The following is a 25,500-nucleotide window of genomic DNA, read 5'->3' on the forward strand; positions in this document are numbered from 1 at the left end:
TATTCTCTTCAGGGAATGTACCTACTGGTCCTGTGGTGGTTTTAAACAATTTTCTTGGGGGTTTGGACACACCTAAATTCCCCCAAAAAAAGAAAAATCGCTCCCAAATTTTTTGTACATAGACATTTTCACAAAAAATACTGTACATTTTTTTTGGAGGGAGGGAGAGGGGTATAGATAAGTTTTCCAAAAAATAAGAGGCTAGGGGCAAAGCTGTTAGTATAAAACAACGTACTACAGCAAATTTTGGGGCCCTATATTATTGCGCAGATCAAAACTAAAAAAATAAATAAATATCTGCTTGGGGCCCTTTATAAGCTTGGTAAAACATTGCATAAGTTGGAATTTTTATCTTCAAAAATAGGATTTAAATAGAACATGGAATTGTAAAGTTCAAAGAATTTTTTTTTTATATTTATACTTCTTAAGGTCTTTAAAAAAACGGGTTTAAAGGCATAATTTGCTGAAATAATCATTTTGAAACATTTAAAATATAAATGAACCCATAAAAGGTTCTCAAAATTTATAAAGCATTTTATACAGTTGTCTGATTAAGTCTAAGAAAAAAACATTTCTCATGAAACACCCTTTTCTTTTGTAATAAAAATCATGTCTTCATTTTGGAAAATAATTTTCTGATCAGACTAGTTTTTCTTTCTATTTGAGCTGAGGTTCTAGTTATATAATCACCAGGAATCTAAAGGGATAAGACAATTGCTGATAAATTGATGTACATTCCAAATGATGATACACAAAATAACCTCTTTTTTAGATTTCAATTAGTGGTCAAAAAGTTTGGACATTTAACTTAATGAACCAACCATTGAAATTTTAAAGTCCCCAAAGTTGTTAAGCCAACAAATAAGAAATTGAATTGAAACTTTTGGGACTAGTGTAATAATCAGGTAAATATCCCCTCCCTCCCTGCATAACAGCGCATAAGTGCTAGATACAGGTTTTTGTAATATATCATCTCTGAACCAGCCAACTGTTAACATGAGAAGACTCAATTTTGCATGTTAATTATTTATTAAAAGCAAAGCTTTTCTATAGATAGGGTTTGTCTGTACATCTGTCTATCTGGAAAAATTAGCTCTTTTCATAAATATGGACAGGTATAATTGCCCCAATGATTTTAAACTTTGCATGATGATTCCTATAACAGTTAGATATGATTTCAAAAGCGTAACAACTCTATAATCTTTATTAGAATGACTGTACATCCATTTATAATATATTGATATTTAACTTTTTGACAAAATATTTTCATGTGATGTAATTATCCTATTAATTAGATTTTCGGACAATGTTAGGAAGCATCTCTATAATCAAGTACTAAAATTGAAAGTATGTCCTTAACAGTATTCTTTATTTGAGTGATATTGCAACAAACTACAACTTTGTTTATATTTATTTATTTATATTCTGCTTATTCAGTTCTGACACTCCTTCCTTTTTATACAAAGCTTCACTTTTATAGATGTTATCATCCTTGTTTTATAGAAAATAGTATCTATAATATTTTAATAAACCTATTTATTAAACTATTGTTTAACTGTTTAGCAGAATTTTTACATTTAAACATTTTTGCCCATTTAGAATTCTTTAGAATGTTTTAAAACTTTAGGTTCACATATTTAAGAATTCAAGTTATTGATTGTAAATAAATTTATGAAAAAGAAATTATCATATTGTTAATCAATGTTCCATTTTTATCTTTCTTTATAAGGTTTTCCTTGCACATCCTGTTCTGCAACTTCTCCTACTCCTGAAGAAACTAACACAAGTGAACTAGAAGCAAGAGATTTGGAGTTAGGTAATGTTTTTTTATTTATTTCAAAAATCAATTCTAGATCAATCAACCCTTAAACAGTTGGGCCCCTTTCTGCACCTTATTTGGTCGGGGGTAGGTGGCATTCAATGCCCCCCTATTATCTCGATTCCTATTAGAGCTAGAGGGCTAAAAAATTTTGTGCAAGTCCCCTGTTTGTTAATGAATTTCCGACCTTAGCCCTTACAGATTGGACCCCAATTCCCACTTTAAAAGATCGGAGAGTATTGGAGCTCTAAGAGTCCCCCCTCTATCTCTGCTACTGTTACAGATAGAAGCGTACATTTTTTTCTGGTGGTTCATGTGTATTGTTAGAGAAAATTTCTTTTTCTAGTCATAGAGGTCAGACCACTCCTTAGCCATTTTTGAGATAAATATTAAAACAGCTGTAGAGCAGCCTATTTTAAAGCTAGGATAACCAAATTTTAGGATAAACTTTTATATTTCATTACCAAAAAATTACTTTTTCTGACCATCACTGAAAAACGGCAAAAAACAAAACCACCATTTTTGGTGGTTATGGCGTAAAATGGCGGTTGGCGGCATCAATTAATATTTTTATCTGTTATGATCACAAAAAGACTAAATACAAAAAATGACTGGTCTAGAGCTGTTTTAAAATTCAGCAACTGGCAGCTAAAAAAACAGCAAAACTACTGGTAGGAAATATAAAATAGGTCAAAATACAGTGAAGGAGTGGTCAAACGGTCATGACTTTACTATTCGCGGAAGTTCATTATTTCTCAAGGATTTACCAAAAAAGGGAGCCGTCAAAAGGTCATAACACCACTTTTCTTAGATGTTCATTGATATTTAAGTATTAACCAAAACAAATTTAGGTCTCTACCTTATACACAAAAGTCATAATGTAGAAATTAATATTTATTTAAATTTTTTTCTAATTTTGGTGCTACTGACCGGACACCACGACCAACACAGCTCTCTATTTTTCCTAAAATTGACATTGAAAAAACTAGAGCGGGGGCTCTTAGGGCCCCCCCCCCCCAATCTGTAAGGGTCAAGTAAGTCAAAGTCAATTTTCCCTTCCTTTACTCTTTTATTTACCACCCTTTGTTTTTAGGTCTTTTTTTACTTAAAAACAGCTCTTTACGTAAATTTTATATTATAAATATCAAAATATAAATTTCAGCGGCCGCAGCTGTACTTGGCAGCGGCCGCAGCTGTACTTGACAGCGGCCGCAGCTGTACTTGGCAGCGGCCGCAGCTGTACTTGGCAGCTGCTGCAGTCAGCGGTCAGCGTATCTTTATGAAATTTTTCATACGTTATGTAGACATGTAAGGAAAGCTTAAGTTTGAAATTTGAAGTCTCTAAGTCAAAAATTGAGCATATTAAAGATTTCTTGAGACCTGGAGGATCATACCTGGAACCTGAAATTGACTTGAACACCTGGTATCTAATATGAAGATGTAATACTAGAGTATATTTTAGTATTTTGGTAAGATAAAATGCTTTGTTTAAGTCAAAAAAAATATTATTGCTCTTTACCTGGATGACCCTTCTAGGTTTGCTGGCATCCTTTGCCTGCCAGGATGGAGATATTTAAAAAATTCCAACTCTCAGTTATGTGTCATACCCATACTTAAAAGTCACACAGTCTTTATCTTTCACACACAGAAAATGAGATAGAAAAAACTGGAGGGGTGGGGCGTTCAACACCCCCCCTCCCAACAATTAAGGGTTAAAGACTTGCATATGGTCTACATAAGAGTAATTGATTATTCTTACCTAAATAAAATCTTATTACAAAATTAAAGGAAATTAATTTTTCTGATGTACAAAACTTAAATTCTATTCCTCAAATTGATTACATGTGTATGTCACAAAAGATATTGTTAACAAAAAGAATAATTTTTATAGCAATTTTTCTTCCTAGTTTTAAATCTACCCTCTTCTTTAATCATATACACTAAAGGGTGTGCAAAAAAAATGTGGACATTTTTTAAATTGAAATTGTGCATCTTGTGTTAATAGTAGAAAAATGTTACGCATATCGTTAGAATTGCTAGGAAGTCTATTTTTTGGAAATATAAGATCGATTCCTCTGCTATGTATAGTTTAGGAGCTATGTGGTAAAATGTCCCAACTGGCTTAAAACTTGTCTTACAAGTAAATCATTAAAGATTAAATTAAAGGGTATGCAAATGAAAATACGTACATTTTTAAAATTCTAATTGCTCGGCTTGTGTTAATGATAGAAAAATGTTTTGCATACCTATGGAATTGCTATAAACTCTATTTTATGGAAATATAAGAACCATTCATATGCTACGTATAATTTATGAGCTATGTGGTAGAATGTCCCAATTGACTTAAAACTCAAAAAAAAAATTCCACTTTTCTCACATTTATCAATACAGCTCCTAAACTAAAAATATCACAAAAATCGTACTTACATATCCAAAATATAGAGCTTATGACGGTTCTAATGATATACATAGCATTTTTCTACTATTCACACAAGCCGAGGAGTTTGAATTTTAAAAAGCATTTTTGCACACCCTTTTTTATCTTTAATGATTTACTCGCAAGTCAAGTATTAAGTCAGTTGGGACATTCAACTACGTAGCTCCTAAACTATAAGTAGCACAGTAATGGTTCTTATATTTCCATAAAATAGACTTCATAGCAGTTCTAATAGTATGCATAACGTTGTTCTACTATTAACACAAGCTGCGCAATTTGAATTTTAAAAAGGTACATATTTTTTATATACTTTAATCTTTAATGATTTACTTGTAAGTCAAGTTTTAAGGCAGTTGGGACATTTTACCACATCGCTCCTAAACTATATGTAGCAGAGTTTTTATATTTCCCAAAAGTAGACTTCCTAACAGTTCTAACGATATGCGTAACATTTTTCTACTATTAACACAAGCCGCGCAATCCAAATTTTAAAAATGTCCGCATTTTTTTTTTGCACACCCTTTAGGTCAATTGTTTTTACTTTAAGATTTGGTTGCTGCATCTAGAAATGGTGAAATCAGTAGAGTCATGGAACTAATAAGCAAAGGAGTCAATGTTGATGCTCATGATAATGAAGGTAAAAATATTAATTTATTCTTATTAATTTCTTTATGTGCAAAAATTTATAAATTTTGCTTAAGATAGCATAATTAGTAATGCAAATTTTATTTTTTTTTGCTTTGTTTAATTTAATTTTTATTAATCCATAATTTATTAATAACAACCCCAAGAATTACTTAAAATAAAACCTTTTTTGACATACTCTACACTCTACTTACTATAAATAGCTTGCATGGAAATCAAAAGATTTTTTTTGTTATGACCACTATGACAGAAAATATGACTATGTATATAAATTTATGTTTGGCAATTTTCTCATGCATTATTAAATGATATGAAATAGGTAATGGCTCTAATAGGAACTGAAATAATAGTGGGGGTGGGGGGTGTTGAAAGCCCCCCCCCCCCCCCAACCGATAAAGGTGCGGCAAGGGGCCCAACTTTTAAGGGTTAAACACCTATATTTTTTATAAGGGTCTACTACTAGAGGATATTTTAGTATTTTGGTAAAATAAAATGCTTTAAGTCAAAAAAAAAAATTTTTCCCTTTACCTGGATGGCCCTGCCAGGTTTGCTGGCATCCTGTGCATGCCTGGATGGAGATATTCAGTTATGTGTCATACCCCTACTTAAAAAATCACTGATTCATGAGTTTTGTAAATGATTTTTTTTTAAACTGCTATCCTCTCAATTTTCTTTTTTTGGTTAAGGCCTTCTTTAAAACATTTAAATTTTGATTATTTTTTTATCATTATAACAAGTTGCTACATTCCTAGAAGCCTCTATTGGCACTTAAGAAAGGATGGGGAAAAGTTATTAATTGAATTAAATATAAAATCTTTGTTAGGTGGGGGGGTTTATCTTTAGGATTTAAAATATTGAAAACCTTCCCATCACCTATAAGAAGCATCTGTGAAAGAGAACAACATAGGTTCAGCTGTTAGTAAGATCCTTTGCTACAAACAAAAAACCTTACGACTTACTATATAACAGAATATTTTTAAAGTTTAAATTGAATGTGTTAGCAATAATCTTTCAACATCTATTCTAATTTTTTTAATCATCCCTGTCAGGTTTTAGAGCCTTCGTATTGGGCCTACTTTAACATATTTTTATTGAGGTGTGGGAGTGAATGGTTTTTATTTAAAAAGGTTAGGAAACCTTCCTTCCGATGCAGGGGCAAAGCCCCAAAAGGTAAAGAAATTTTGAAGACATGGAAAATAAGAAAAAATGAAAAGAAAAAAAATATAGGAAAAAAAAAAAATCTAAATTAAAAAATATGGAAAGATATAAAAAATATAATAAAAACATAAAAAATGTATAAAATTTTATTTAAAATCTTCCCTGTACCTTGATTCTAGGGGCAACCCCTCTATTTTATGAAAAAATAACATACATTGCTATGTAGAATGTAACTTTAAAGAAAATTGAAGGAAAGAAATTCAAAATTTAGTACAATCAATTAAAAAAGTTGAAGTTTTTTTATTTACAATATGCAATTGATTTAAAAATTAAATATATTTGTACATTTTTTTACCTATTTTGTAGGGTGTGCAGCCCTTATTTCTTAATACATCTTGAAAAGTAGAATATATTCTTGTTCTCTGTACAATTTTACACAAGAGAAAAAAACAAGTTTAATTTTAAGAAATATCACAAAGATGTTTAAGGCCAAAGTTTCTAAAAAGGTCTTAAAAAACAGATTTTTTATATTTCATATTTCTTCAAAAGAAAAACAAGTTTACTTATTATTTCTTTTTTATTCAACAAAAAAATTTTCATGGAAAAAATATGACAAATTGAAATGGTAATTTGTACATTTCAGGCTGTTTTTATCTTGTTTACTCTCCCCCTTATAAATCAAAAGGATTAATTATGAAAGTTACTCCTCCCCCTTTTTGACATGTCAATCATTTGGGAAGTTACTTATTATGCTTTTAGAAAAGAATAACCATTATTTTGAAATTTTATTTTAGAATCTTTTTTGTTATTAAAGTTAGGATTGTGATACAAAACAATTTTCATGCTATATTCCTACTCATTAATTTAGTTGTTTTATCTGATATAATTTAGTAAAAAATTAACAACCTCACTTCAAAAAAAAATTATTAACAAAACTAAATATAAAAGATAATTTACTTTAATTCTATCTATCTATAATTCTTTATTAGAATATGGGGCTAGGATAATAATGGTTTAGCTTCACAATAATATTATATAATAGTTTTATATTAGACAAATATATGTACATCTAGGAGATACCAGTCTTATGTCTGCAGCATTGGAAGGACACACTGATATAGTGACAGTTCTTCTAGAAAATGGAGCTGATGTCAATATACAGGATAATATAAATGGTTATTTTCTAAATTTATTCTAGTTGCATCTATCCATTTATTACTTTAATTTTTTATTAAAACATGGGACTAGGATAATAATGGTTTAGCTACACAATACTATGATTGTATAATAGTTTTATATATAAGACAAATGTATGTTCATCTAGGAGATACAAGTCTTATATTTGCAGCAAAAAAAAGCCACATAAATTGATTTGATGTAATTTTAACATGATTATAAGTTCCTTAATTTACTGTAGTTGTATCTATCCATTTACCCTTTTGTTATTTATTAGAACAGGGGAATAGAATAATGATGGTTTAGCTACACAAAAACTTTTTTTATTTTGGGGGGTGAAGGGGGGCTTCATAAGGACTTTCGGGGTCCCCCACCACCCTTACTTAATGGAATAATATTTTTATATATAAGACAAATGTTTTTTCTAGTTGCATCTATCCATTTATTTCTTTAATTATTTATTAGAACATGGGGCTAGGATAAATATGTTTGTTAAATGTATGTTTATCCAGGAGTAACCAGTCTTATGGCTGAAGCAGAGAGCGGACACACTGATATAGTGGAGATTCTAATAGAAAATGGAGCTGATGTCAATTTACCGGATAATAATGGTTAGTTACACAATTTATTTTAGTTATATCTATCCATTAACTTTTTAATTATCTATTAGAACATGGGGCTGATGACTATTTATAGGAGAATAATTGCTAGCTACACAATACTTTTATTGTATATGTTTATAAATTAGACAAATGTATTTTCATCTAGGATTTACAAGTCTTATGAGAGCAGTATGGGAAAGACAAACTGCCATAGTGATGCTGCTAATAGAAAATGGAGCTGGTGTCAATTTAAAGGATAAAACTTATGGTTAGTTAATATATATTTCAGAATGGCTTTGAAACCGATTGATATCCACTGGATTAGAACTGGTTCTAAGCCATATGGAAAAATCATGTATTGTAATGAATTAAACACATTTTTTTCTTTGAATAATTAAATAATAATCATATTATCAATACCAGCTTTGTTAGCCTGTCACCAATTGAGGCAAACAAAAACTTCTAGAATCTGAGGTGTACTACAGACTGATTCTCGAAAAAGTATTTTTTAGCATCTGCAGCCCATATTAACAGCTGAGATTTTTAGAGCTAAAGTTTTGAAAATGTGGCTGGGGAAAAAGTAACTTTTCAAGAAAAATGTTTTTATAAAGTGAAATGACGTGTTTTCTTCAAAATTTCAATACTTTTAAAAAAACTTTCATTTGAAAGCACTTTTTTCACTTGTTCTAAAAGGCATTTTTAGAATAGTGTATATTGCAAAAACACCCTTACAAAAAGAAATCATATAAAACATAGTAGCACATTAAATATTTACATAAACAGAAATCAAACACTTTTTATTTTATTAAAATAAGTTAAAAAACAAAAAAGGTACAGCTACAAACTTTAACCCTTTATGGTCAGGGGGTGGGCGTTGAACGCCCCCCTATCCGGTTTTTTCTTTCTTATTTTCTGTGTGTGAAAGATAAAGAGCCCAAACTGCGTGACTTTTTAAGTATGTATGACACATAACTGAGAGTTGAAATTTTTTGAATATCTCCATCCTGGCGGGCACAGGATGCCAGCAAACCTAACAAGGTGATCCAGGTAAAGAGCAAAAACATTTTTTTGACTTAAACAAAGCATTTTATCTTACTAAAATACTAAAATATCCTCTAGTAGTACATTCTTATATGAAATACAGGTGTTAAAGTAAATTTCAGGTTCCAGGTATGATCCTACAGGTCCTGATCCTCCAGGTCTCCAGAAATCTTTAAAAGGCTCCTGTGACCACAATTTTTGACTTGGAGACTTAAAATTTTAAACTTAAGCTTTCCTTTCATGTCTACATAAGGTATTTAAATTTCATAAAGATCCGCTGCCGTTTTCTTGCTGACCGCCGACTGTGGCGGCTGGCAGCTGCCAAGTACAGCTGCGGCGGCTGAAATTTATGTTTTGATATTTCTAATATAAAATTTACATAAAGAAAAACATTTTCTGTAAAAACATTGTTCTTCTAGCTTCAAAAATAAGAAAATTACAGCTGTTTGAAATTTTTCAGTAAAAAAGGACCTAAAAACAAAGGTTGTTAAATAAAGGGGTGAAGGAAGCAAAAATTGACTCTGACTCACTTTAGGTCGGAAATTCATTATCAAACAGGGGACTTGCACAAAATTTTTTAGCCCTCTAGCTCTAATAGGAACTGAGATAATAGGGGGGGGCGTTGAACGCCCCCCTCCCCACGACTGATTAAGGTGCGGCAAGGGGCCCGACTGTAAAGGGTTAATTAAATCTTTAACAATTTAAATGATTTTTATGTGAATTTAAGTAATTTGTATAAGTGGGCGGGAATTTATTGGGTCAATGTTGCACTAATCCTTCCGGTCATAAGCATAAATTGGGGAGGGGTTTATTTAAGGTCATATTAATAAGTAGGATTAAAATTTATGTCAAGGTATATGAGAAATCTGTTCCTTAGGTATAAGAGAAAATTTATGCCAAATCAAACGGCAGCAGAGACAACAATGGGTGTTAAATTTTATTCTGCATTTCCTGATCTTACAGCAATGAACCATTAATATCTGATGGCCCTGAAACAAGACCCTAGGGTTAAGGCTGCTTGGGCATTTGATGGGAACCTGAGATTCTCTTTGGCTGACAGCAAAGGTGAGGAGTCTAATGAAACTGGAGCTGGGTATTCTTTGTTGAGGATATAAGGACAGAAATTGAAAAAGGTGAAGGACTATTGCCAAATGATAATGCCCTTGCTTGCTCTACCTTTGTTGTTAATTCATTTAAAGATTAGATATATCAGCATATTCCTACAAGAATCTTCTTTTAAATTAAAAAAACTATTTTTTTCTCCTAAATTTAGCATTAATTCTTATACGATTCCTTTGTTTTTTCAACATATAATAATTTTAGCTCTAGATAAAAATAAAAAAATAGTTTATTACAATAATTATGATTTTATTTAGCACCATACAACTTATCTTTTATGCCTCTTCTAAAAAATATTTGTTTTTCTTTAATGATTTTAATATTTTAAAAAATTGTTGGACACCCTACACATAGGATATGAAAATTAGTAAAAATTGTCTGTGTTACTGGTATAAGATTTATACCTACCCCCTCCCATTCTCCTACCCTCCTTACAATAGCTTCTCCAAAATATCTGAAAATAGAAATTACGCAAAGATGACGCAAATGACGTTTTTTAAAAATGAAATTTTTTTATAATAATTGCTAATTAAACAATTTTCAAGCATAACTTTTATCTTACTAAAAATTTCCAGTATGGCTTCAGAACCAATTAAGATCCCCTGGATTGGAACCAGTTCTCAACAATACTGAAAAATCATGTATAGCATTGTATTATAGACAATTTTTGTGAATTTTATAATAAAAATCATAAAATTAATACCTACCAGTTAGACCGGGGCTTAGAGAAGCTATCTATAATACTAATCAAAAATTACTATTATCCTTATCCATTTATATAAAGAAGTATAGTTTTTTGTTTTTATTTACTTCTGGCTGTACATTGTTACATATTTAATCCTAATATATAAAGTAATAAGCTTTTTTTGTCTGTAGCAAAGGATCTCGCTAACCGCTGAACCGATATAGTCCTCCTTTGCCGTGTAGCTACATATTAGTTTTAGGATGGTTTTAGGCTATTTCATTTTTATAAAATAGCTGGGTAGGTACGGTTTAGGCTATTTTCCTGTCTTCCACCTTTCTTCGAATATAGAGTTCCTAGATGCTAGGGGAGCATTCGCTAGTAGTTATATAAGCTAGTAATTAACAATAAATTAGTAACGGAAATTTACAATTTAAATTTGTTGAACTGTACCAACATATTGAAAGAGCTTTGAAGGGGTGTATCCAGAAATTTCTGGTTCATGTACAATGAAAATAGGGGAGGGGTAAACAGGTTTGAAAAGATCCATAATATCTGAGATCCAGAACTTCTGTCACCCTCCTTACAACCCCTACACCCTTCTTGTACACCTGTATGTATTTATTACATACAACCCCCCTTTTTTTCCACCCCTATCCAGTCACTCCTTTCCCTGAACCCCCTCTTTATCTTTTCTCACACTTGGTGTGTTTGTATATTGTTCTTCACACATTGGATTTATTTTAAATGAATGAATCATTTCATAGATTAGGGACAGACAATTTAAGTAACAACAATTTTCATAGATTGCTATTTGAAGACAATGATGACTTTGATATTAATCGAGAAATCGACATAGAAAGCTCTTACTATTCTCCTGATAAATTTTGTGAAAAATTAAAAAATTTGAAAAACATTTCTATCCTCAGTATAAATATACAATCTATAAATGCAAAATTTTCTAGCCTTTCTGATCTAAACTGTGAACCAAAAAAAATAGGCAAATCTGAATTTTTAGAATAGCAGCTTTATTATTCATTTAGGATGATTTTACTGTAAATATGAAATGTAGATGCATCTTTATGTTACTGTTAATTTTTTCTCTTTTAAAGATTGATTCTGATAAATTAATGATTTTTAAAGGGATCTAAGCATTAGTTATTATGAAATATAGTATAAGATAGAAATTAATGATTTTTCTAAATAAGAAATATTAGAAAAAAAGAAATTCAACCCTATGACTTTAGAGGACAGTTGATGACCTCCAGTCTTAAGGATGAAGCTAAATACATGTTAATGATAAAAATTACCTTCAAAAGTATACAAAAATGTTTGTGATGTGTTAAAAAAATCCATTTTAAAATCTTGATTTTAAGGATTACGGCCTTTAAGATGCTCCTACAGGTAGTAATGGTGAGCCAAATGTTATCAAAGTGCATGCCCATGATGATAACTTATATATTGAACTAGGGTACAATTTTTGTATTCATAGCAGCCTCCAGCCAAGCAGTATTAAAAAAGAAAAAAATTGCAATTTTAATTCCTCCAATTTATAAGGTAATTACCATAGTTTTTAGAAGATGTTTATATTTCTTGACGTGAGGCTCCATTGGAGATTGCTATGAATACAAAAATTGGACCATAGTTCAATATATAAGTTGTTATCATAGGCATACACTTTGATAACATTTGGCTCACCATTTCCACCAGTAGGAGCATCATTAAGGTCATCATTCTCAAAATGAAGATTTTAAATCGGATTTTTTTAACACATCAAAAAATATTTTAGTAAACTTTTCAGGATAATTTTTATCTTTAACATGTATTTAGCTTCATCCATAAGACTGGAGGTCAGCAGCGGTCCTCAAAAGTGAAAGGGGTCGAATTTCTTTTTTCTAATATTTCTGATTAAAAAAAATCATTTTTTTCTACCTAATAATTAATGCATAAATCCCTTAAAAAATTGTTAATTTATTAGAATCAATCTTAAAAGAGAAGAAAAGTGAGAAAAAAAATTACTAATAAGATTTTTGTAAATGGTAATGATATTATTGGTGATAAGAACATAGGAGAGGCATTTAAAAGGCATTTTTCTAGCATTGCTTTCAACATTCGACAGGCTATACCCCCTACTGAGAGATCCCCTGACTCTTATCTTGAAGAATCTGGCAACCTATTTCACATTCCCCCAATCACACCTGCAATTATAACTGAAATTGTTAATAATTTTGACCTAAAAGAATCTTGTGACTACCTTGGAATATCATTTTTTTACTGAAAAAAATAGTTTCACAAATTTAGATCCTTTATGTCATATTTTCAATAAATCAATTGAACTTGGCTTTGTACCTGAACAATTTACAATGGCTAAAGTAACAGCAGTCTTCAAAAAAGGTGGAGATCCTTTTAATCTTAATGATTTGGTATTAATGGGAACATGCTTAATAGGTCTGAATCATATTTAACAGGTAGAAATCAATTTGTTAAATTTGGCCTTTTTGACTCTGATCCATTAGAGATAGATAGTGGAGTGCCTCAAGGTAGCATATTAGGTCCAATTTTATTTCTTATAATTTTTAAGAACATTTTCAAGGCATTTTAGAGCAAAAATGTAAAGCAATTCTTTGTGGAGATTTTAATTTAGATTTGTTTGCTTACAATGTACATAATTATACAGCTGATTTTGTCAGCATGCTTTTTAGCGCTGGCTTCCTGCAGCTGATCTCTAACCCTACAAGAGTCTCAGCCCATAACAATACAGCTACGCTTATTGACCACATATTGACAAATGATATTAAGGATCAAATGGTTCTGAAGTAATAACTACTTATTTGAGTGACCATTTCTCAACTTTTCATTTTATTAGCACTAATAAGCATAAGACAAGCCCAAAAGTAATTTCCACTAGAGATTTATCTGATGCTAATATTGAAAGCTTCAAAGATGACTTAAGTAATTTGTCTTTTAATGAAGTCTATGCAAAAAATAACCCCACAAAAAGCTATGCTATCTTCCAAAACTTATTTCAAGCTTCTTTTGAGAGAAACATTCCTGTTAACCCTTACAGATCGGGGGGAGGGCTCAAAGAGCCCCCCCCTCTAGTTTTTTCAATCTCATTTTTTTTGTAGGTAAGATGGAGAGCTGTAACTTCATGACTTTTTAAGTTTAGTAATTATACGTCGGCAAGAGTTGATTTTATTAGGATATCTGGTCTGTGTCGGTCGTGGTGTCCGGTCAAAGTCGGTTGGGTAGCAAAAAAAATTTGAAAAAATTCTAAAAAAATCTTAATTTCTACATTATGACTTTTGTGTATAAGGTAAAAACCTAAAATTTTTTTGGTGAATACTTAGATATCAATGACCTTCTGAGAAAAGTGGTTTTATGACCGTTTGACCACGCCCTGACCGACTTTATGACCGATTTTTGTCTGGCTTTTACTACAGACATATATCATGAATATCGTGGCTTCTATTACAGCTAGAGACCTATAATTTTTTTTGGTAAATCCTTGAGCAATAATAAACAGATAAAAATATTAATTTGCGCCGCCAACCGCCGTTTTACCGCCATAACCGCCGAAAATGGCGGTTTCCGTTATTTGCCGTTTTTCGGCGATGATCAGAAAAAGTAATTTTTTTGTTATGAAAAATAAAAGTTCGTCCTAAAATTTGGTCATCCTAGCTGCAAAATTGGCCACTCTACAGCTGTTTTAAAATTTAGCGGCTGGCCGCTAAAAAGCGGCTAAGGAGTGGTCTGACTGCTATGACTAGAAAAAGTAATTTACTCTAAAAATACACATGAACCACCAGAAAAAAATTTTACTTCTTTATCTGTACCAGGAGCCGAGATAGAGGGGGTGGCTCTTTGAGCCGATCGAGCTGAAAATCTCAGGGAAGCTTTATAATGGTAAAAACGGAATTCCAATTTTTTTGTTTTGCTCTAGTGGCGTGCACAGGAAAGTTGCAAAAAAACCCGGTTTGGCCTGGCCATAAATACCAACCAGGCATTATTACTCGTTTTGGGCGGTTTCCGCCGGCATTAAAACCTGGTTTTGTAGTAAAAACCCGGTTATTTCAACCAAAAATTTAAAAATGTAATTTTTGAACGCCAAAAGTGAGATGAACATTTTTTAGAACTTTGATACGATCCGTAATTGAAAACTACACAACCTCATGTAATCTATAGGGCTAAAAGTAATATACAAAGCGATTTATTTCAAAATTTAGTGTTTCAGCTGGTTTCAGCCGCCGTTTCGGGTAAAAAAGTCCGTTTGTCGAAGTTTTAAAACCCGACATGCAAAAAAAAAGAACATATAAAATTTGGGTGTTACATATCAGAAAACAAGCATAAAACTATTGGGTGACACATACAGAGATTTCTAGGAGTATTAGGGTGGCTCAAACCCTTACTAATGACGTGAACTATTATTTTTATTGGTTGAAAAGTTAAAACCGGGTAATAAAAACTGAAACAGAGCCGGGTTTTAAAACTGTCGGGTATTTATGGCCAAGCTGAAACAGGTCATAATAGGGCGTAAAAAAACGATAAAAAAATCATATAAAAAATAATAATTTGAATAAAATGAATTCACAAATAGATGAACTTGTCAATAAACATTAGATTTCACACAAAAAATCAGCAACTTAACTATAAAAACAAAAAAGTTATTAACGTTTTTCTAAAGCACCTTTTTTTTCGCGGCAGATCCATCTTCACAGAGAGATTAGGACTGACTGAGACTTGTCTCTGGGGGGAATAGATAAAGAATGGAGTAAAGGGGAGGCTCACAAAAGCATGATGCAATTATGAGGCCGGAAACCGTTTTTTTTTCCATTTTTCGGAACCGGTTTTAATACCCGGTTCGTCACTAATGGGTTATAGTAATCTACTTGTCTCCAACCAAAACAATCTTAAAAAGAGTTAGCAAATTATTAAAGATGTTGCTGGTTTAAACTCAAAAAGAAAATTTTCAACTAATAAGATTTTTGTAAATGGTAATGATATTATTAGTGATAAGAACATAGGAGAGGCATTTAAAAGGCATTTTTCTAGCATTGCTTTCAACATTCGACAGGCTATACCCCCTACTGAGAGATCCCCTGACTCTTATCTTGAAGAATCTGGCAACCTATTTCACATTCCCCCAATCACACCTGCAATTATAACTGAAATGGTTAGTAATTTTGACCTAAAAGAATATTGTGACTACCTTGGAATATCATTTTTTTACTGAAAAAAATAGTTTCACAAATTTAGATCCTTTATGTCATATTTTCAATAAATCAATTGAATTTGGCTCTGTACCTGAACAATTTACAATGGCTAAAGTAATAGCGGTCTTCAAAAAAGGTGGAGATCCTTTTAATCTTAATGATTACAGGCCAATTTCTCTTCTTCTTATTTTTTCAAAAATTCTAGAAAAGTTCATTGCTATTAATTTGCAAGCTTATCTTTCTGATAATAATCTTATTGATGAACTTCAATTTGGATTCCAGGCAAATAATTCTACATATCATTCTATGATTCATTTAATCAATCATGTAAGTAAAGCTATGAATAAAAAGGAGTATACTATTGGAATTTTTTGTGATATTCGCAAAGCATTTAATTGTGTGCCTAAAAATACTCTTCAGATGAAGCTACAGAAATTTGGTATTAATGGGAACATGCTTAATTGGTTTGAATCATATTTAACAGGTAGAAATCAATTTGTTAAATTTGGCCTTTTTGACTCTGATCCATTAGAGATAGATAGTGGAGTGCCTCAAGGTAGCATATTAGGTCCAATTTTGTTTCTTTCAACACTTTTAAAAGTCCTACTTTTCTGTGATGACAATATTATCTTAGCCTCTGGTAAAAACCTAAATGAGCTTGTTGAATTTGTTAATGCAGAACTCAAAAAAGTTTCCCAGTGGTTTAGGGCTGATCAAATGTCTTTACATCCCAACAAAACAAAATTCACTATATTTTATCCTACCCTTATTCCTTGGAATGAAATCAATCTCTATTTTGATGATAATGATCCAAATACCCTTAACCCTAACCCTTTACTTAGACATAGAATCAACTTTGTCAACCACTAAAGAAATATTCCAGCTATAAAATTCTTGGGTATTTATCTGGATCCAGCCTTTAATTTTAAAGTTCATATAAATGAATTCAACAAAAAACTCTCTAAATCATTATTTTGTCTCCAAAAATATCAAGGCCTACTCACTGAAAAAGCTCTCAAAGCTCTAAATTGCTCTATTTTTCATTGTCATTTAGTTTATGGAATCCTTATCTACTCATGTGCATCACCCTCTAATCTTACTGGCATAAAAACTAAACAAGAAATGGCTGTGAGATGTATTAAGCAAGCAACTTACTATAGCCATTCTAGTCCTTTAATTAAAAATCTCAATATTTTACCCTTTTAATCTCTAGCACATTACTTCAAACTAAAATTTATGTATGAGTACAAAAATAATTTGTTGCCAAGGTCTTTTAACTTTGTTTTGAGAAACAATAATAATTTAACTGTCCCCTTTTCTTGGATTAACTTAGCCCTTACAGATCGGGAAGGGGGGGGGGGCTCTAAGAGCCCCCCCCCCTCTAGTTTTTTCAATCTCATTTTTTTTGTAGGTAAGAGAGCTGTGACTTCATGACTTTTTAAGTTTAGTAATTATACGTCGGCAAGAGTTGATTTTATTAGGATATCTGGTCTGTGTTGGTCGTGGTGTCCGGTCAAAGTCGGTTGGGTAGCACCAAAATTAGAAAAAATTCTAAATAAATCTTAATTTCTACATTATGACTTTTGTGTGTAAGGTAGAAACCTAAATTTTTTTTGTTAAGAATACTTAGATATCAATGACCTTTGCCGTTTTCTGGCGATGATCAGAAAAAGTAATTTTTTTGTTATGAAAAATAAAAGTTCATCCTAAAATTTGGTCATCCTAGCTGCAAAATTGGCCGCTCTAAAGCTGTTTTAAAATTTAGTGGCTGGCCGCAAAAAAACGGCTAAGGAGCAGTCTGACCGATATGACTAGAAAAAGTAATTTTCTAAAAAAATACACATGAACCACCAGAAAAAAATTTTACATCTTTATCTGTAACAGGAGCCGAGATAGAGGGGGGGCTCTTGGAGCCCCCCCCCCCCCAATCTAGGTGGGAATTTGGGCCTGATCTGTAAGGGTTAGTAGAGAGGCTTCCTATTTGTTCATTTATAAAGACATGGAACAGTTTCGATGACTGTGACAATATAAAAAATGCCTTAAACCTAAATCAATTTAAGAGTAAGCTAAAAAAAATGCATTCTAGCAAAAATAGACATAACATGTAATAGACTTCTTTGCCGGTCTTGCCACCTAAGAATGTAAATCATTTATTCTGTCTGTTCTACAAGTATTTACTGATTTACCCTTCTTTATTAATTATAAATGCTTATAGTCAATATTACAAACACACATCATGTTATTTTCCTCTCCAATTCTTTTCCTTTCAATTCCATATTATAATACCCATCATATAATATGCGTAAGTTCTTGTTTTAAATAATTAAGTTTCATGTTATCTATTATTTTTTTTTATCATTTTTATATTATCTGCAAAGGCTACTTAATATTACCTCGAGAGAGATTATTTAGTCCTTTGACATGAATTTTCTTATGTGAATAATATTAACTTTATTATTAAACTGTAAGTAATGATGATCAATTCTCTTGTTTGTTTGTGATTATATCATGTTATGTATATATATTTTTTTGTATGTGTCATAAAATAAATAAATATTTCATTTATAAGATTTGAGGGTAAATGGTTATGAGAAAAATGCATTTGATGAAATTTTGAAAAGTAATATTTTTATATGTAAAACTAACATTTTTTAATGAATAAAAATTGTATCAATTGTAAACTTGCTCTTCTTTCTTATTTGTTTTTTTAGATGGTTGAAAAAAAGCAATATACTAATAAAAAACTAAGATATATATATTGCAATATCCAGTTTCTCAAGCTCTTTTTCCAAACTTTGGCTTTAAAAATCTCGGCTGTTAAAAAAATATTTTGATATCCTTAATGTGAAAATTTATAGAGAACAAGTACATATGCATCTTTTAATATTTTATTAAGAAATGTGGGCTGCAGATGCTAAAAAGTACTTTTTCAAGAGTCATACTGTATAAGTGAGCAAAATGTAAAAATAAGCATACTATTGGTCTATTTTGTTCATTTTTCTCATGTAGAAATGCACAAAAAAACCTATAAAAAAACTATATCAGATTTTTTGTAGGACTAAAATGACAGCACTTAAGTAAGTCCACCATTTGACTAACAGATGCTTTGAACCAAGGCATATTTTTGCTTGTGGATTAGTCTTACATTCAATAAAATCATCCTGTTATGCAATATGTTTTACCTTGTAGATTTTTTCTGTCAGCTTTGTGAATTTTTCATCACTAACCTATAAAAGTAGGCTGCCAAATCCCTTTTATTTTATTAAGATAGCTCAATCATTTATTTTTTTTAAAAGTGTGCAAGGGACATACTGTATTTTTATTTATCAATATACCTTTTAATTATTTATTAGAACAATAAACTGAAGACTATTCCTAGGATAATGATAATTATATATTATTGTTTAATATTTATATATAATGGACAAAAGTATTTTATTCTAGAAATTAAAATGGGTAGGAAACTCTGATATAGTGATAAATAGAATATGGATAAAGATGACTAGTTTCACAATATTTTTAGATATAAGACAAATGTATGTTTATCCAGGAGTAACCAGTCTTATGAGAGCGGCATCTGAAGGACACACTGATATCGTGAAGATTCTTCTAGAAAATGAAGCTGATGTCAATTTAAAGAATATTATTGGTTAGTTACACAATTTATTGGTTCTGTATCTATCCATCTACCTTATAAAGAATCCATCTACCTTTCAATTCTTTATCAGAATTTAGGGCTAGGATAATCATGGTTTAGATAGACAATACTATTATTGTTTAATATTTATACACAGTAATTCAAATAAGACTGTTTTTTTTTTTATTTTTATGACCATAAAGAATACAGTAAAACAATTGTATATCCTTGTTCTCTTTAAAAAAAATACATTAAATTTATTAAAGGTACTTTTTAGTATCCCTAAAAATTTACCTGCAATGATATGTATATGGTATCATAAAAAGCTTGATGTGAATAAAGTTATGCAAGAAAAATTAAGATCTTTTATTTTATGCAACAAAAAAAAACTACACATCAAAAAAACATTTTTGTATGCTTTTAATTCTTTATTAGAACATGGGACTAGAATAATGATGGTTTAGCTACACAATACTTTTATTGTATAATATTTTTATATATAAGACAAATATATGTTCATCTAGGAGATACCAGTCTTAAATGGGCAGCATTTCAAGGAAACACTGATATAGTGAAGATTCTTCTAGAAAATGGAGCTGATGTCAATATACAGGATAATGATGGATAGTTCAATGATTTACTGTGGTTGTATTTATGCATTTACCTTTTAATTATTTATTAGACATGGGGCTAGGATAATCATGTTTTAGCTACACAACACTCTTATTTTATAATGTTTTTATATATAAGACAAATATTATATGTTCATCTAGGAGATACCAGTCTTATATGGGCAGCATTTCATGGACACAATGATGTAGTGAAGATTCTTCTAAAAAATGGAGCTGATGTCAATATACAGGATGATGATGGTTAGTTCAATAAGTTACTGTAGTTGTATTTATGCATTTAACTTTTAATTATTTATTAGACATGGGGCTAGGATAATAATATTTTAGCTACACAACACTCTTTTTTTATAATGCTTTTATATATAAGACAAATGTATGTTCATCTAGAAAGTACCAATCTTATAATTGCAGCAAATAAAGGCCATATGCAGCATGTAAAGGATAATGATGGTTTCATTTTTGGGGGTGGTGGGGGGTTCATAGGACTTGATTCTAAAAATTATAAAAGTTACACATTTCTCTCTACATAATATTATGTACAAATGTATGTTCATTCAGGAGTAACCAGTCTTATGGCTGCAGCGTTTAAAGGCCACACTGATATCTTGAAAATTCTAATAGAAAATAGAGCTGATGTGAATTTACAGAATACTGCTGGTTAGTTTCTTAATATACTGTAGTTGTATTTATTCATCTACACTATGATTAAAAAAACCATGCTTTTTAAATTTTTATGACACAACCATAAGGAATACAGAAAAATTATATCCTTGTTCTTTGTAAAAAAAATACATCAAATTATTAAAGGTACTTTTTAATATCCCTAAAAATGTACCTGCAATGACAGATATATGGTAACACAACAAAGCTTAATGTGAATTAAGTAATGCAAGAAAATTAAGATAACTCTTTCATCTAGGAGGAACAAGTCTTTCGGCTGCAGCATGGAAAGGACACACTGATATTATAAAGATTTTTCTAGAAAATGGAGCTGATGTCAATTTGAAGAATAAAAATGGTTAGTTCAATGATTTATTGAAGCTGTATCTATCCATCTACCATTTAATTCTTTATGGGCCGGGTTAATGTCTATTTATAGGATAATAATTAGTTGCTACATAATACTATTATAATACGTAATACATTAGAAAATTTATTTTTTTCCATCAAAAAACCTGTCTGACAGATGGACAGACAGACAAACAGACACAGTTCTAGTTATATATATCTATGTATTTTTATATATCTATCTACTTTTAACACATTACAGTTATACCCATTTCTGAACCTGATCAGTCAATTTCTCATTTTTTGCATGTCCCCTGTTTGAAAAAAGTCAGTCAAAGTCCCTTTTAATTAACAACCTTTGTTTTGAGGTCCTTTTTTTACTTAACAAATTTTAAAGTAATTTTTTTTGTATTTTTGAAGCTAAAAGAACCATGTTTTTAGAAAATTTGTACTTTTATGTAGCTTTAATGTTAGAAATCTTCACACATAAATTTCAGTGGCAGCAGCTGTACTTGACAGGTCCAGCTGCAGCAATTGGTGGTTAGCATGAAAATTTTAAATGTCATGTGAACTAAAGCTAAAGTTTAAAATTTAATATCCTTAAGTCAAAAATTGTGTTCACAGGAGCCATGACCTGGAACTGGAACTTAGAGTTGTGCAGAACAATACCTTTTTCTTCAAAACTAAAGGAGCCTAAATTTTCTACATTCATCCTCTTCACCCTGTATATATATGTTTACATTCATCTTTTATTGTCCAAACTTTTTTTGGCTAGATATTTAGTTGTGAACATGCATATTATAGAAATTAATGTGTCTAGGTTACACAGCACTTGATGTGGCAATTAGAGAAGGGAATACTGAAATTGCAGAAGTACTAAAAGAAATGGTAAATTTACATAAAGTCTTATTCTTGTTTAAGCCTTAGCTGTTGGAGGAAACATGTTTTCTTTCTCATTTTCTGTTTTCACTAATCATTTAGAAAATGGTAAGTTTACATAAAGTCTTATTCTTGTTTATGCCTTAGCTGTTGGAGGAAACATGTTTTCTTTCTCATTTTCTGTTTTCAATAATCATTTGTAGAGGAAGGGAGGGGTGGCTTCATCCAAAATGACCACCTTACAGTTGAGCTAAGGGCTGAATATATATGTGCAGTTCCCTGTTTTTATAATTCTGACTATTTCCCTTGCCCATATTATCTAGCAACCCTTATCTGTACATAAAGAAACCTATAAATTGGCTCTTGGTAGATAAAGAATAACAAATTTTTTAGTATGGTGTCTTAATTTTTAGAGAGACAGACAAACAGATAGATAGATAAACAGACAAAGATTATTGAGGCTACAAATTTAACCCTTTACAGTCGGGTCCCTTGCTGCACCTTAATTGTTCAGGGGGGGGGGGGACGTTATTATCTCAGTTCCTATTAGAGCTAGAGGGCTAAATTTTTTGTGCAACCCCCCTGTTTGATAATGAATTTCCGACCTTTTATAAATCTAAGTCCATTTTCGCTTCCTTCACCCTTTTATTTAACAACCTTTGTTTTTAGGTCTTTTTTTACTTAAAAATTTCAAACGGCTATAATTTTCTTATTTTTGAAGCTAGAAGAACAATTTTTTTCCAGAAAATGTTTATTTTTATGTAAATTTTACATTAAAAATATCAAAATATAAATTTCAGCAGCCACAGCTGTACTTGGCAGCTGCCAGCAGCTGCAGTCAGCGGTCAGCGGTAAAATGGTGGCGGATCGTTATGAAATTTAAATACCTTATGTAGACATGCAAGGAAAGCTTAAGTTTAAAATTAGAAGTCTCTAAGTCAAAAATTGCGGCAACAGGAGCCTTTTAAAGATTTCAGGAGACCTGGAGGATCAGGACCTGCAGGATCATACCTGGAACCTTAAAGTGACTTGAACACCTGTATTTCATATAAGGATGTACTACTAGAGGATATTTTAGTATGATAAAATGCTTTGTTTTAGTCAAAAAAATATTTTTGCTCTTTACCTGGATGACCCTGCCAGTATTGCTGGCATCCCGTGCTCAACAGGATGGAGATATTCAAAAAATTCCAACTTTCAGTTATGTGACATACCCATACTTAAAAAGTCACGCAGTTTGGGCTCTTTATCTTTCACACACAGAAAATGAGATAGAAAAAAACGGAGGGGGGGGCGTTCAACGCCCCCCCCCCCCCCCCCCCGACCGTTAAGGGTTAAGATTGCCATTGAAAATCTTTTTTTTTTTACTAAATTCTTCTTTATTTTTCTTCTATATGCACCAGGATCTATTAATAATTTTGTGACACCTTGGTAACTTTACTTGGTCAAAATCACTGCAGAAAGTAAAACAGATATTAATTTTATTCGGTTATTTCAGGAGCTAAGAGAGGAAGTGATGTTGAGTAAATGAACAACAATAAAAAATAGGTATAATATGGCATAAATTTGACAAATGCAATCATGCAAGAATTAAAACCTAAAAGGTGGAATATTTGCTTTAAATCATTCAAGCTGAAATTTCATACTATGTTTAAACATACTATGTTTAAACAAAGATTAATATACCAAATCCCCACATCCTTTTTTATTCATTTTCTGTTGTAGAATATTTAAATCTATGAATAAGTTAAGCCCAGTAAATCTTTTTTTGTTGTTGATTTATTTGTTATTTTCTTATAATATTCAATGATAATACTTCGGAATTGATAATGGCAGCAGATAAAGTTCCTTCACAAAACATATTTTGCAGAGACATCGCTACTTGAATATATATTTATTCAATATTAATATTCCCCTACGTACCCCATAATCGTCTTGAGAAAATCCGTAAAATTCAAAAAGGAAAGGGTTAATATAACGCATTGCACAGGAAGTTGAAATTTAAGCCTAATATGTTATTTCTGACCGATATCCAGCCGTTCAGTTGAATTATGACGTTGAATATAATTGAAAAAGGGAATATAACTCAACGTTCGCCGGCCGTAGAAAAATAATAAAATGTTGAAAATTTAATTGGGAACGTTCTCATAAATATTGTTTAAAATATTCACGCAACCTATTTTAAAACCATTTAGGTATAAAATTTGCAAAATATATCTAATTAGACTTTTAGGTTTTAACACTTAAAAAGTTAAAATAATGAAAATAATGATAGAACCTATTTTTCTTATTCCCAAAAAATTAAGTGTTGGTTCTTGAGACTTGATGCGTCGGTCTGTGCATCATTATTTAAATGTTAGTATTGTATAGATTTAGAAAGCGTTGCAACTATATAATACTTACTTATAATTTTGATTATACTTATACATTTATGCTTATGTTAATGTTTGATTGTACTACCATTTCGCTTTTATGGATGTTGTGATCCTTGTTGATATAATTAAACCTTAAAAATATTCCTCACCCCCCCCCCCTTCATATTCATATTTGACTTGCAACTTTGGATGGAAGGAAATAATACCCTTTAGGATTTAACTTTCACTTGACCTATACTGAACTCCCCCCCCCCCATCTCTTTTAGCAAAAGTTGACCGATGATCATTCATCATATATCATACATCATAATAGGGGGAGGGGAGGGATCTTTTACTTACAACGAGACTTAAATAAATATAAGAAGAGTATAAGTATTTAGAAAAAAATAATATATATAATAGGATGCTAGTTCAGATATTTTTTAAGCTACTGACCCAAAAAAAACAAAAATAACAACACGGCACAAAAATTTTGCCGTTGAATGTGTGCGTCTGTTTTGATCTAGCTGAACTTTACAGGTTAGCTTCTGATAGGTAAAACCCTCTCAATATTTTTTAACATTCTTACATAAAGATCATAACAGAAATTCTTTACTATCCCCAGGGAGGAGGGTGTATTAGACTGTAAATTAAATTGGTACCCGAAGTTTTAGAATTACTTTATTTTATTGGTTGGCGCAAAACTTTGGGTACTTTTATTGTATTTTCATTGGTTGGTTTAAGACTATCAGTGTCCACACTTTTCAACCAATAATCTTAATCTACATATGGGGTAATTTTGTTTATCATTACTGGGGATGTACCAGGGGCATCCAAGCTTATTTTTTTGGGGGGGGGAGAGTAAATTTTTTTTAATGGGAGGTTATTTTTTTGAGGGGGGGGGGTAATCAACCTTTTACCCCCCCCCCCTTGGACGTCCTTGGGATATTATTTATTGTTCATTGTCTTATCCCTTAAGATCCCTGACCAACCCTCAACATTTTGATCATAACATAGACAGGGAGTTGTAGTTTTAAATATAAATGATACAAACTATTTTTTTTGTAATATGTAAAATTTTCTGAAAAGTTTAGTTTA

At 31.1% G+C, this 25,500-nt stretch overlaps 2 protein-coding genes across 2 annotated transcripts; both read left to right on the forward strand.

The window, feature by feature from the left end:
• The first annotated feature begins 961 nt into the window (after positions 1 to 961).
• On the forward strand, positions 962 to 20,285 carry LOC145329147 (uncharacterized). The gene is made up of 8 exons (XM_080173203.1): positions 962 to 1,018; positions 1,730 to 1,816; positions 4,804 to 4,893; positions 7,133 to 7,234; positions 7,748 to 7,846; positions 8,004 to 8,105; positions 19,443 to 19,541; positions 20,054 to 20,285. Exons 1-8 carry the CDS (start codon positions 997 to 999, stop codon positions 20,155 to 20,157), a joined length of 705 nt encoding a protein of 234 aa, XP_080029329.1. The 5' UTR covers positions 962 to 996; the 3' UTR covers positions 20,158 to 20,285.
• On the forward strand, positions 20,148 to 24,001 carry LOC145329148 (uncharacterized). Its single transcript, XM_080173204.1, has 5 exons — positions 20,148 to 20,401; positions 20,720 to 20,818; positions 21,081 to 21,179; positions 21,990 to 22,057; positions 23,547 to 24,001. The coding sequence occupies exons 1-5, from the start codon at positions 20,263 to 20,265 to the stop codon at positions 23,577 to 23,579; spliced, it is 438 nt and encodes a 145-aa protein (XP_080029330.1). The 5' UTR covers positions 20,148 to 20,262; the 3' UTR covers positions 23,580 to 24,001.
• Positions 24,002 to 25,500: the final 1,499 nt, after the last annotated feature.

Source organism: Acartia tonsa, chromosome 9 (genome assembly GCF_053477335.1).
Source record: "Acartia tonsa isolate MP-2025a chromosome 9, ASM5347733v1, whole genome shotgun sequence".
NCBI lineage: Eukaryota > Metazoa > Arthropoda > Copepoda > Calanoida > Acartiidae > Acartia > Acartia tonsa.